The sequence below is a fragment of the Sus scrofa genome, chromosome 2 (assembly GCF_000003025.6).
Source record: "Sus scrofa isolate TJ Tabasco breed Duroc chromosome 2, Sscrofa11.1, whole genome shotgun sequence".
Lineage (NCBI taxonomy): Eukaryota > Metazoa > Chordata > Mammalia > Artiodactyla > Suidae > Sus > Sus scrofa.
In genome coordinates, this window is record NC_010444.4 from 83,000,107 (window position 1) to 83,012,456 (window position 12,350).

Sequence of the window (12,350 nt, forward strand, 5' to 3'; positions counted from 1 at the left end):
AACTCCTTGTGCCCTCATGGGGGGACTCCTATTAATCTTCAGTTGCCTAAGTCTGATTCTCCTGCTTTATAGCTTGATTATTTTGGATATGTGGCTTCTTTTCCTGAAACCTCTGTCTGTATACAATAAGGATTATGATTTCTGCCTGTGACTTAATTTGCAGAATATTTAATGGCAATAAAATCTTCACATTCTTCAGAGTAGCTTATCTATGTATGACCTACAAGATAGTATTGGGGTCAACATGGATATTTCCACATTTCAGTAGAGGTGTGTTTATTAGGTTTCCTCCAAAGGGCCCATCTCCCTTTGCAACCTCGTTTTGCCTCTTGGCTCCTGCAGATGGTAACGGTAAAGGATTTGTCCCTGCTCTGTAGGTGGTGTGCTCCACCCTGGCCGTTGTTCCGTCCTTCCGTCTCTGTCTCTCTCACTGTCTAAATCAGTGTCTCTGCTTCATCCCTGTAGTAAGTACCCCAGTTTGGGAGATAAGATGGCATGGATCTAAGCTGCTTGCAGGGGCCTGCCTCTTCTACTCCCCCACCCCCAAATCCAGTGAGAAAGGCTGCTCCCCGCCTCCCCACAAGCCACAAAGCACATCCCTGAACTGGCTGCTCTGCAAAGACATTACAGCTGTATTGAAAGTGCCTCTTCCCTATGCTAGCCTTCAAGACTTTTCTTTTAAGCTTTGCTATAAAGTGGTTAAGATATTTATTGATTCTGTGGGTCGGAGAATTAGTGTGATGATTAAGGGTTGGAGCTCTGGTGAGAAATATCCAGAAAAATCACATTGATTTTCCGCACTTTTGAAAATGCCTGCTGCCCCTCGCTGATACTAACTTAGTTCATAAAGTCATTAAATGTTGCCCAGTGCTGGCCTCCTGCCCATTCTCTCCAAACCAAGGAAAGTGATAAAGATAGCTGAGCACTGCCTTAGTTATACGAAATGACTTGTTTCCCCATTATTTTCTAACTGGGGGTATGTATAATGTGTAATGTACGATTGAGAGCGTGCATGTCAGACTAACACGTGACTGCTGGTTTGTCTGCCTTCGTTTTCATTTTATCGTTCTGTGTCTTGTAGAGCAAAGAGCTTACAGCTTACCGGAGCCACCAAGAGAAAAAAGGTATTTTAACTATTCCCCATTTCCTGAGGGACTGCTTGATCCATCTTTGGAAACGTGTTGACGCCTGTTCCATAGCTCGTGAGAGGTTTCTACATAATGAGCCTGCCTGACTCCTTTCTCCCTTTATGATCTGTGTGGATGGAGGTTTACCAGCTGTTCCTTTTGGTCCTCAGATGAGCAGCCCTCAGGACTGGGGACTCAGGTCTATTTCGGAGCCAAACACGTGTAGAGGATAGGACTGTGGGGCGCAGTGTGAAGACTACTTGCTTTAGAAAGGCATTAAGGTCCCACTAGGTCCATCCACCACAATAGGAAGACTACTAAGGTAACAGGCCCTGAGCGGTCAATTATGGCAAGTGCCTAAACATCTCTGCCATCTGTTGTTATGGAGTAATGCTTAGGAGTATTGCGTTTGAGGAATTTCCTTTGTGGCTCAGCAGGTTATGAACCCAACTAGGATTCATGTGGATGGGGGTTTGATCCCCGGCCTTGCTCAGTGGGTTAAGGATCCGGCGTTGCCACACAAGGTGCACGCTGCGATGTAGGTTGCCAATGCATTTGGATCCAGCATGGCTGTGGCTGTGGCTGTGGTGTAGGCCGGCAGCTGCAGCTCCAATTTGACCCCTAGCCTGGAAGCTTTCATATGCTGCAGGTACGGCCCTAAAAAGCAAAAAAAAAAAAAAAAAAAAAAAAAAAAAAAAAAAAAAAAAATTAGGTTTGAAACAAAGAATAAATGATACAGAAAGTACTTGGAGCAATATCAGTTTTCCTATTAAAACACAGATGTGAAAGCTGGACGCCTAAGCTGCTCTTTCCCCTAGAAGGTAAAACTGTCCTTGAAGGAAAGCTTGGAAGGCTGACTAGTGAGCAGCCTGGATTGTTGAGTTCTGTTGATCTTGAGAAACTAACTGCTCATGAATCACCCTGTGAAATAGCCCCGGGATATGTCAGGACTGGCATAAATGGCACAAGTGTTTGGCTTTGAGAGACCACGTGGAAAGGAGGAAAATGGTTTTAATTTGAATGATTTTAATGCTCAAACTCTCAAACCTTTTACTATATAGATCAAGATGGACTCTTCTGCTCTTAGATTTAAAGTATGAATAAGAAAAAAAAAATCTCCTTTTGTTCATCCCTGTGTTTTGGAGACCAGAAAAGAAATTTTGAAATGATAAAAACAGAGAAAGACTAAGACTGCCCTGTAAGAATAGGCTGCTGATGAAGAGGACATCAGAGCAGTGACGAACATGACAGCAGGAGCTGCACCAACTGAGCATTGTTGAGCGTTTTTATGTGCCTGGCACTGTTTTAAGCAGCTTATATTTATTACTGCATTGAAGTGATTTACTGCCTAACTCTGGAATTTATTCATCATCCTGGCATCATCTTGGTTAGCAGTCTTCTCTTTGCCATCTTTTTAATAATTGGAGAAGTAATGGATGGATTGGAAAGATTTTTTTTTAATCAAAAATATTTTCCATTAGAAGAGGGATTTAAGACTAAAAGAGCCAGTGTCATAATTGATTAAATATTAGCCTATAAATTGTGTTAACTTGGATGGGATGTATAGGAAGCAGCCTATTCACCCCCCCCCTTTTTTTTTGCCTTTTAGGGTCCCACCCATGGCATATGGAGGTTCCCAGGCTAGGGGTCAAATCGGAGGTATAGCTGCCAGCCTACACCACAGCCACAGCAACACCAGATCTGAGCCTCATCTGTGACCTACACCACAGCTCACGGCAACACCAGATCTTTAACCCACTGAGCGAGGCCAGGGATCAAACCCACAACCTCATGGTTCCTAGTCAGACTTATTTCCACTGCGCCATGATGGGAATCCCCTCATTCCTCTTTCTTTACTGTTCATTTGTCTGTCTCCATCCTGAAAGCATCTCACTTTCTTAGTCCTGTATGGCAGAATAGACCTTTCATCTCACCTAGTGTGTCCCTGGTATCTTGTTGGATACTCTAGTAAGATCCCTGGCTCGACCTACTACTTGGCTTTGGTGATGTTATATTTCCTCAAGGGCTTGCCTTCTTCAGAATTCCCTTGTTTATGTTCACCGCTTAGTTTCTGGAAAAGGATGCAACCAGGTAAAAGGGGGCTCGCTCCAGACCTTGCAGACTCATCCCTGTCAGAGCAGACACTTGATCTACCCCAGCTTCTTAAAGATGATACGGCATGACTCAGTTATGTGATTGTCACCATCTATTTTAAATCTATTACATGTATTACCTTTTTTTTAAAAAAAAAAAAAGAAACCTAAGTATCTGAGTGTTCAAAGATGAAATATCACCATGTCAATTTTCAGTTTGGATAGTTAGAGCTTTTTTTTTTTTTAATTAACATATAGTTGATTTACAATGTTTCTTCAATTTCTGTTGTACGGCAGAGTGACCCAATCACAGTTGGGTTTTTTTTTTTAACCACTTAGATAGATGCCCAGTTCTTTTAAAAAAATACGTAGTAAACATAATAGGTTTAGGGTTAAGATATTGAGGCTATATCCATATTTTTAAGATACCGTAAATGTCTGATTACCTATTAAAAAGAATGGGGCTTTTAAAACTGTATTGTGGGTAATTCCATTGGTCACCAAATTGATAATAGAGTTAGACATGCTTGTTCTGGGATGTTGAAAGAGTTTAAGTAAATTTTTTCCAGATTGTTATAAATTGAAAAGCTTTTTACATTCTGTTGTTGAAAGCAGTTGAGGATTTTTCCCTTCTGAGTTCTTCTCTAAAGTACCTAGTTGTTACGCAAGTAAAACCACAGAGTTAGGTTTGAAACATGGAATTGGCCAATTTTCTGCATGTGCCCAGAGGATACACAGTGTTTCCCAATCTCATAATCTGAAAGTGGGTCATGTCTCTGATATTCCTACATCTACCATGTGAGACAATTCTGAGTTTTTAATATTTAGTGTTTTAAGGTTTTAAGTTTACTTTGTCATGTCTTGGCTCCAATCAACCTTTAAAGTTACAAATTAAGTGGTATAATCTTATGTCATGTTGTGGAAGTCTATAAGATATATGGTAGTTGAGGTGCATTTGTAGGTTTTAAATCAAAACTGGAACCTTGTTCTTGATATAGTCTTCCGAGGCCTGGGGAATTGGGAGCTGAGTTGGGTCAACAAGAATTCATTTTCTTTTCTTTAAGAGAGTATAGTTGTGTTCCTGCTGCGAAGTAGTGCAGAGGGCTTCTTGACCTCGGAATTCACATTGTCCTTATTATTCTTTCATCCCGACATTTAGATGTCCTCGTCATGCTGCTCCCCTTTCAGGCACTGGGTGGCTCTTGGTGGGCTCACAAAAGGAGCAGAGAGGATTCTTTCTAAGCTCTCAAACAGGTCCTCCCACCCACCCCCCCATTCCAAAAGTGAGCCTGTTGAATATTATCCCATGAATTTTTCAAATTAGGATGCTTAAGACACAAGAGGTATGGAAATTTATGGATATTAACCAGGGAGTCATCGAAGGAGATGGCTGTGGCCATAGAAAGGAAATGAGAGCATCTGAGTTCCTTGTGTTCCTCTGAGTGGTTGTAGGGCACATTCACTTCTGTTTACCTTCTTCCTTTCTAACTTTTTCCAACTCTTTTCTCTAAGTAGCAAACCCAGATTCACTAATTGCAGGATTCAAGTGGCAGAACACACACCATCCTGCCTGTACCTTTAGATCTGTGTTACCAAGAGGCAGCTCTGAGGTCCCTGATTATTTATTCTAAATGCCCTCATAGGTTTGAACCCTCAACTATCTAATATAGAGGGTAAATACCTTAGTTTTGTTTAGCATGTACCAGGTAAAGACACATTATATGTCAGAGTGAGAAAGGGCATTAGAGAAAATTTAGTCTTGGATCAGATGAGAAAAACTGAAATCCTAGAAAGTTGTCATTGAACGCATTTTCATAAAATGTAATCGTATGTATTTCGATACATATCAATAGTACGATTGCTTTTGAAAACTGGTTCCACTAATGCGGACCAAAGAGAAGTTCAAGGCGTAGGAGAAATGACAGTTGTGAAATGTTCACCCTGTCTGACATAATCTGCAGAGGGTCGTCTTTAATATTTTCACTCTTTCTCTCTCTGTAATGATATTAGAAATATAAGGCCATCAGAGAAAGTTCCACGGGAAATACAAACGTTCCGGGAAGGTTTCTTCTTCACCTCTGGGACTTCCCCCCTCCCCCCCACCGCTGGAAAGAATGATTCTGTGGACTAGAGGAACATCAGTGATGTTCAGCGTGTTCACAGATCGGGTGCAATTGCCTCTAGCTTGTCTCTTACTGGGGGCTGCAGAGGGGTGCAGTTTCCACAATCTTCTCTCCTTTGCAACCTAGAGAGTCTCAGGTTGCAAAGAGCCTGATTGAGTGGGAGGGACGGAGCCATGAGGCAGGCGATGTCTTTCTCAGGCCGTGTTGACTAAGGAAATGTGTGTCTGCTGAGCATTATCTCTGTTCCAAAAACAAATAAAATCCAGTTTCATGTCATTTGTTATTTGGCTTCTCTGCGCTAGGAAAATTCTATTAGCATAGTGAGCAGAAAGAGGAACAGTTTTCAGAGTAAAATTATGTCTGAGTTCCTTTATTTCTCCACTATTCTAATATGAAATATTTGTAAGTATACAGAAAAGCCGAAAGAATTAGGTACTAGAATACGTATTTCCACCACTTAGATTCTGTAGTTGTTAACAGTGAGATTTTTGCTTTATCCACCTATCCACCCATTCATCTGTTAGATGTGTTTTTAATAGTATCTATTCTATCTTTAGAATGACCATTAAAACCTGAAAAATAGGTGTGCAAATACATATGTATAAAGTACGGGTAAAAACATGTATAAAATACATCTCTGTGTTTATATGTATGTACAACATGTCTTGTAAAAACATGTAGAAAATATACCTCTGTGTCATTCATAAACACAGGTGTACAGCTGCTGTTTTTTGCTCCCTCTATTAAGTCTCATAAGCCTTGGTAACAGATGCCTTTTTGTAGAATTCAGGAAGAAGAGTGGGATAAATGCATCATACCTGCCAAATCGGAGTCTGAAAAATACAAAGTGAGCCGAACATTCAGCTTCCTCATGAACAGGATGACCAGCCCTCGGAATAAATCTAAGGTACGTGGGGTTTTGTGTCTGTGTCTCCTACACAGTATAGAGCAACTGGTACAGTTTCCGCTTTCCCTTTGAAGTCACTTACCTTAAGTTTTATGCCCATATTTGAAATCCTCTGTATTTCTTAGGGAGTATCATCCGGGTTGTTAGAAACACTGAGACCACATCCCGGGTGCTGGTGGATCTTGGCGTTTCTGTGCTTCTCCATGTGCGGTCCCTGTAGTCTGATAGAACGCTTGGAGACTTTGCGCGACTTCTGTACGTCAGCCGATTCTCAGCATTCCTTTTTTCTTATTCCCCCACATTGCTGCTGCTGCCACATCTGAAGACAAAAGGCAAGGATGCCAAAGACAAAGAGAAACTGAGTCGACATCAATTTGTCCCTGGAACATTCTCTGGGGTCCTGCCGTGTTGGGTTTGTGATAAAACTCTCCTGGGGAAAGAGTCGTTCCAGTGTTCCAGTAAGTTCTTGCACTCTGTGTGTGCTGTTTTCATGTCTTGCTGCCCCAGACAGGAAGCTTCCTGAGAAGAGTGCCATTGCTAAGCAGCTTCACATAGACTTTTGTTTTTGTGTATATGTGTGATTTCTTCAATTGTTTTTCTTCCTTCCTTCCTCCCTTCCTCCCTCTCTCTCTTTCTCTTTTTCTTCCTTCCTTCCTCCCTTCCTTTCTTCCTTTCTTTGCCACACCCATAGCATGCAGAGGTTCCCGGGTCATCAAACCTGAGCCACAGCAGTGACAATACCAGATCCTTAACCCACTGAGCCACCAGGGAGCTCCTTTTTATGTGGTTTTTATTACCAAGCAGTGACTCATGATGGTTGAGTCTATACTTTTGGTCCCCAATTGACAGTCTCCCAGAACCCCAACCTTGTATACCTCCCCAACTACTAGTGTCTCTACTCGGATGTCTGAACAGCAGCTCACGTTGCATATCCCAAATGGATCTCTGTCCTCCACCTCCTGTGCCCACTGACAAGTCGATCCTCTTAGTTAATGGCAGTTCCATCATTCCAATCAAATGCTCATGGCCCAAATCTTGGCGTATTTATTTCTTTATGCCTCTCTTTCTCTTGATCCACATCCAATCCTTTAGCCTTCTTCTAGGCTCTGTCTTCAAAAAATATATGGAAGCCAGCTACTTCTCAGCCCTGCCATTATTATCACCCTGGTCTAAAGCCACCATTTCAATAGCTCTGCAGCTGGTTTCCTTGTGCTTTTACTCCAAAATCATAGTTCTCAAAAACCTCAGACCAGATGAGTTTGTCATAGAATGTATCCCGGTTTCAGATCCTCTGTCTGCTTCCTGCCATCCCCGAGGATGGACAAAGCCTGGACAGTGGCTGCAAGGGCCCCCATGATCTCTCCTGTTGTCCCCTCGCCCCTCTCCTCTGCTTCAGTCTCTCTGGCGTCTTTGCTGTTCTTCCAGCACGCCAGACGCACTCCTGCCATGGCACCTTTCTTACTGTTCCCTCTGCCTGCAGGCCTCTCCCCGCAGGTAGACACACCTCTGCCCCCTCGCCTCCTTCAGATGTGCTCAGATAAAATCCCCTAGTCAAGCCTTTCCTGACCACCCTATGCTTGGCTCATTCCAACACCTCTTCTTCCCTCCCTTTTTATCATCATCTAACTCTCTGCTTCACGTATCAATTTTATTATCTGTTTCCTTCCTCAGAATATAAATTCTATGTGGAAGGATTTTTATCTGTTGATTTTCTTCTCTATTGGATCCACAGTACCCAGAACAATGCTTGTGCATCATAAGTGCTTGGTAAATATTTGTGGCGTGCAAGAATAATTCAGCACAAAAGATCTCAGGCCTAGAGAGGGTGAAATCCATTTCATGGTAATTGGTGGTGGCCAGAATTAGGTGGGGTGGGAGCATACAGGGAAGTAAAGAGCAGGGAAGGGTTATGGGTAAAGTTCTTCATTACACAACTCGGCAATGATTGAATTAAACATTTAAATGTGGAGTTCCCGTCATGGCTCAGTGGTTAGCGAACCCGATTAGCATCAGTGAGGATGCGAGTTTGATCCCTGGGCTCACTCAGTGGGTTAAGGATCCGGCATTGCTGTGAGCTGTGGCGTAGGTTACAGACCACTGCTTGGATCCCATGTTGCTGTGGCTGTGGTGGAGGCCCTCAGCTATAGCTCCAATTGGACCCCTAGCCTGGGAACCTCCATTTGCCATGAGTGCGGCCCTAAAAAGACAGAAAGACCAAAAAAAATTTTTTTTTAAATGTATATGGAGTTTCTTTGTGGCTCATTGGGTTAAGAACCCAACATAGTGTCCCATGAAGATTCAGGTTCAACCCCTGGCCTCATTCAATGGGTTAAGGATCTGGCGTTGCTGTGGCCGTGGTGTAGGCTGGCAGCTGCAGCTCCGATTCGACTCCTTGCCCGGGAACTTCCATATGCTGTGGGTGCGGCCCTTAAAAAAAAAAGAAAAAAAATTTAAATGTGTGCATTCACGCTGTCGTTGATGATGCTTCACATCAGCTTGAACTTTGCTTTCCTTGGAGACTTGGTTCCTTTCTTTTATGGGACCTGAAATGGCATCAGGCTGTTTGGCTGTGATTGAATTTTCGGACTTTTTAGACGTTTACTCCACATGGTGTGTGTGGACTGTTTCCAGCTTGACTTCCTGTCAGCAGTTTATTGGTGTGACACCTGCGTTTCATAGGCAGTGGCTCCTCTCACGTTCGAAGCACGGGATCCCTTGGGCCACATCGACGACCTTGCTCTCCCCTCATTTCAGACAAACTCAGGTTGGGTGACCTCCACTCAGGGCTCTGTGTCCATCTCTGCCACTTTTTCCTTAACCACCAGCATTTTGCCCTCTGTCTCTACTGCTTAATAGAAGTCCTGCTCTTCACGGAAACTCAGACTCACTTTCTAGCCAGGTCTGAGCCCCCTTCCTCATTCCTGTTCTCAGATGCACTGATCTCTCTCCTGTATCAGTGTTTATCGTCCCTTCCTTTGGGCAGGTGTCCTCTTTTCCATGGCACCGACTCCTCTTAACCGCCTGCATTGTCTCCTTTCTCCTAACTCTGAGTCCCGTCCAAACGCAATTGTTATTTCTAAGTATAGTCACCCAACCTTTTGCTCTAAGCAGCGATACATAGACCTCTTCTTCCCAGATTCACTTCTTTATCCCTCCCTTTTTACTGCCATCTGTCCAGGGGCTGCGTGCCCAGGGAACTTGTGGCCCCTTTTGGTAATTATGGCAGGACTATGGTATAAACCAAGACTGTCCCGATCACTCCAGATCTGTGGGCGTCATTATCCAGAGATTTTCCGGATGGTGTGTCTTAAAACCCACCTCACACTCCACATGCAGAAGGCCCTTCTTTCTGCTCTGTTCATGGTATCAGCTCGAACCTTGGGCATGTGGACTGGCACCTCCTCTTCCCTTCTGTCATCTCAGTCTACATGGTCCCTCTTTCATTTCCTTGCTCATTATCCCTGCTCCCGGGGCTTCTTTTTTGTTGTTGTTGTTTGTGTTTTGTCCTTTTTAGGGCTGCACCCTCGGCATATGGAGGTTCCTGGGCTAGGGGGCTGAATCGGAGCTATAGCTGCCGGCCTACACCAGAGCCACAGCAATGCAGGATCCAAACCTTGCCTGCAACCTTCGCCACAGCTCACGGCAACGCTGGTCCTTAGCTCACTGAGCAAGGCCAGGGATCGAACCCGCAATCTCATGGTTCCCAGTTGGATCCATTTCCCCTGCACCACGATGGGAACTCCTCCGGTGGCTTCTTATCATCACCTCTGGGCTGCTGACAGCCGACTGTCCTAGTTTCCACTCTCTCCCAGGATCTTCTTTGCTGACAGCTTATTCTGGATTTTTTTAGCACGTTCATCTTAGTGGAACACTGCTTCCATCTGCCCACATACAGTTGAGGACCTCTCTCTTGTTTATTGGACTAAGCCCAGGCTCTTCAGATGCGTGTCCAGCTCTACCTGCTTCCTGCTGGCTGGTCCTGCTGTTACTTCCCTCTTCAGCCTTTGTTTACGCCCAGAGGCCTTGCCAGGCCTGCTGTCCTTTTCTCCTACTGTGTGTGCTTTCCTGCCCCATCCCTTCTTTTTTTTTTGTCGTTTGTCCTTTTTTTTTTTTTTTTTTTTTTTTTTCCAGGGCTGCACTCGAGGCATATGGAGGTTCCCAGGCTAGGGGTCTAATCAGAGCTGTAGCCACTGCCTACACCACAGCCACAGCAATGCAGGATCTGAGCTGCATCTGCAACCTACACCACGGCTCACAACAATGCCAGATCCTTAACCCACTGAGCAAGGGCAGGGATTGAACCGGCAACCTCATGGTTCCTAGTCGGATTCATTTCCGCTACATCATGATGGGAACTCCCCCCTCTCTCTTGATAAGCTCCTGTCTCTCAGTCCCTCCTAGGCCTCTACATCAGCCAGATTTCTAGCCTCGTCTTAGGAGGGCTTCTCTGCCCCCTGTGGCCTAAGCTCCTGCACGTCACACACACTTAGACTCTTTATCATCCCATTTAATCCTGGGGAATGTACATTCTCTGCTGATTTCAGCTTCCAGAATAGGCTGGAAGTCACACAGTGGTCACACAGTGGTTCTTTTGTATCCCCTCCAGGAGCTCTCTCCAGGCTGGGCCCTTAGACACCTGTCTGTGGTTACTGGCTGATGGAAAGCTGAGGGCTCACTGAAGGGCAGGTTGTTGGAGGGCAGAGTATGTTGGTTCATTCTAAGTTGGTCAAATGAATTGTCAGGGAAGTTTTAACGGAAGATGAAAAGCACTGAAAGTACATAGGACATATTTAGCTTTTAAAATGGCCATTATTATTATTAGTTTCAATGCAATAGGATTCATAGAAGATACAGGGTTTAAGGAGAAACTGAAGCTTATCCTGACTTACCACCTAGTGGAAATTGCTGTTCTTGATTTATTTATCTTGTTAGGGCCACACCTGCAGCATATGGAAGTTCCCAGGCTAGGGGTTGAATCAGAGCTGCAGCTGCCAGCCCACACCACAGCCACAGCAACACGGGATCCTTAACCCACTGAGCGAGGCCAGGGATCGAACCCGCGTCCTCATGGGTACTAGTTGTGTTCCTTACTGCTGAGCCATCACAGGAACGCCGCTGTTCATATTCTAATGGAGTCCCTTCTAACTATTAAAAGCTCAGATTTTTGTGCTAATATCTCACTTGATGATATCAAATGTATTAATTGTTCCTTATTTTACATTTCAGACTTTTTTTGCAATTTCTTTTCACAACATAAATAATGTCACAGCATTCTTTTGTACATATCACTGCCCACATCTTTGATTATTGCCTTAGATTAAATTCTAGAATGAGTTCAGATACGTGTTCAATGTCCTCTTTAATGAACAGTTTTTTAGAAGTTTTAAGATTTATATTTTTTTGGGAAGAGAAGTATTGGGGGTTTAAATTTTGGTTTAAGTTTTAAGTTTTTTATATTGAGTAAGAGAGTATGACATGTGCAAATTGCTGATATTGGTAAATAATCCTATTTCATGGATGTATTTTTTTAATTGTGAAGATGAAGGTTTATGATCTTAAAAACATGACATGATATAAACAAATTACATAAATGTTCAAAATCTTGGTATCTGTATTCTATATTAAAACCTGAGTTGCTAGTTTTCCATAAATACTGTATTTCTATAAATTTCTCCATATTTATAAATAGGTTTCACTATATATGTATGTACATTCGCTATATATATGTACGCTATATATATGTGTGTGTACATTCACTATATAGGTACACTACACACACACACACACACACACACACACACATATTCCCAGGCCAGAGATTGAATCTGAGCCATAGCTGTGGCATCGCCAGATCCTTAACTGGCTGTGGATTGAACCTGTGATGCCACAGTGACCTGATTCACTGTGGTTGAATTCCGAAGCCACTGTGCCACAGCAGGAACTCCCACACTGCTTATATTTTGATCTTACATTATTTGGGTGCACAGTGTACTAATCACTGCTTCATTGCCGATTTAACTTTCACAAACATAAAATTACCCTCTTGCAGTTAAATGCCTTTTGCAAGAATTTTACTTTGTCTAAAGCTAATATTCCTCTT

At 43.4% G+C, this 12,350-nt stretch overlaps 1 protein-coding gene across 6 annotated transcripts in view; it reads left to right on the forward strand.

The window, feature by feature from the left end:
• The window catches only part of ARHGEF28 (Rho guanine nucleotide exchange factor 28), a 341,373-nt gene that overhangs the window by 239,353 nt on the left and 89,670 nt on the right, over window positions 1-12,350 (forward strand). For 4 of the 6 annotated variants that reach the window (XM_021084443.1, XM_021084441.1, XM_021084444.1 and 1 more), the window contains 4 exons: window positions 378-464; window positions 1,082-1,124; window positions 6,127-6,250; window positions 6,576-6,708. In XM_021084443.1, coding sequence (XP_020940102.1) covers window positions 378-464; window positions 1,082-1,124; window positions 6,127-6,250; window positions 6,576-6,708 — 387 coding nt within the window. The remainder of the gene's footprint in view (window positions 1-377; window positions 465-1,081; window positions 1,125-6,126; window positions 6,251-6,575; window positions 6,709-12,350) is intronic. The other 2 variants (XM_021084442.1, XM_021084445.1) reach the window with 1 other exon arrangement.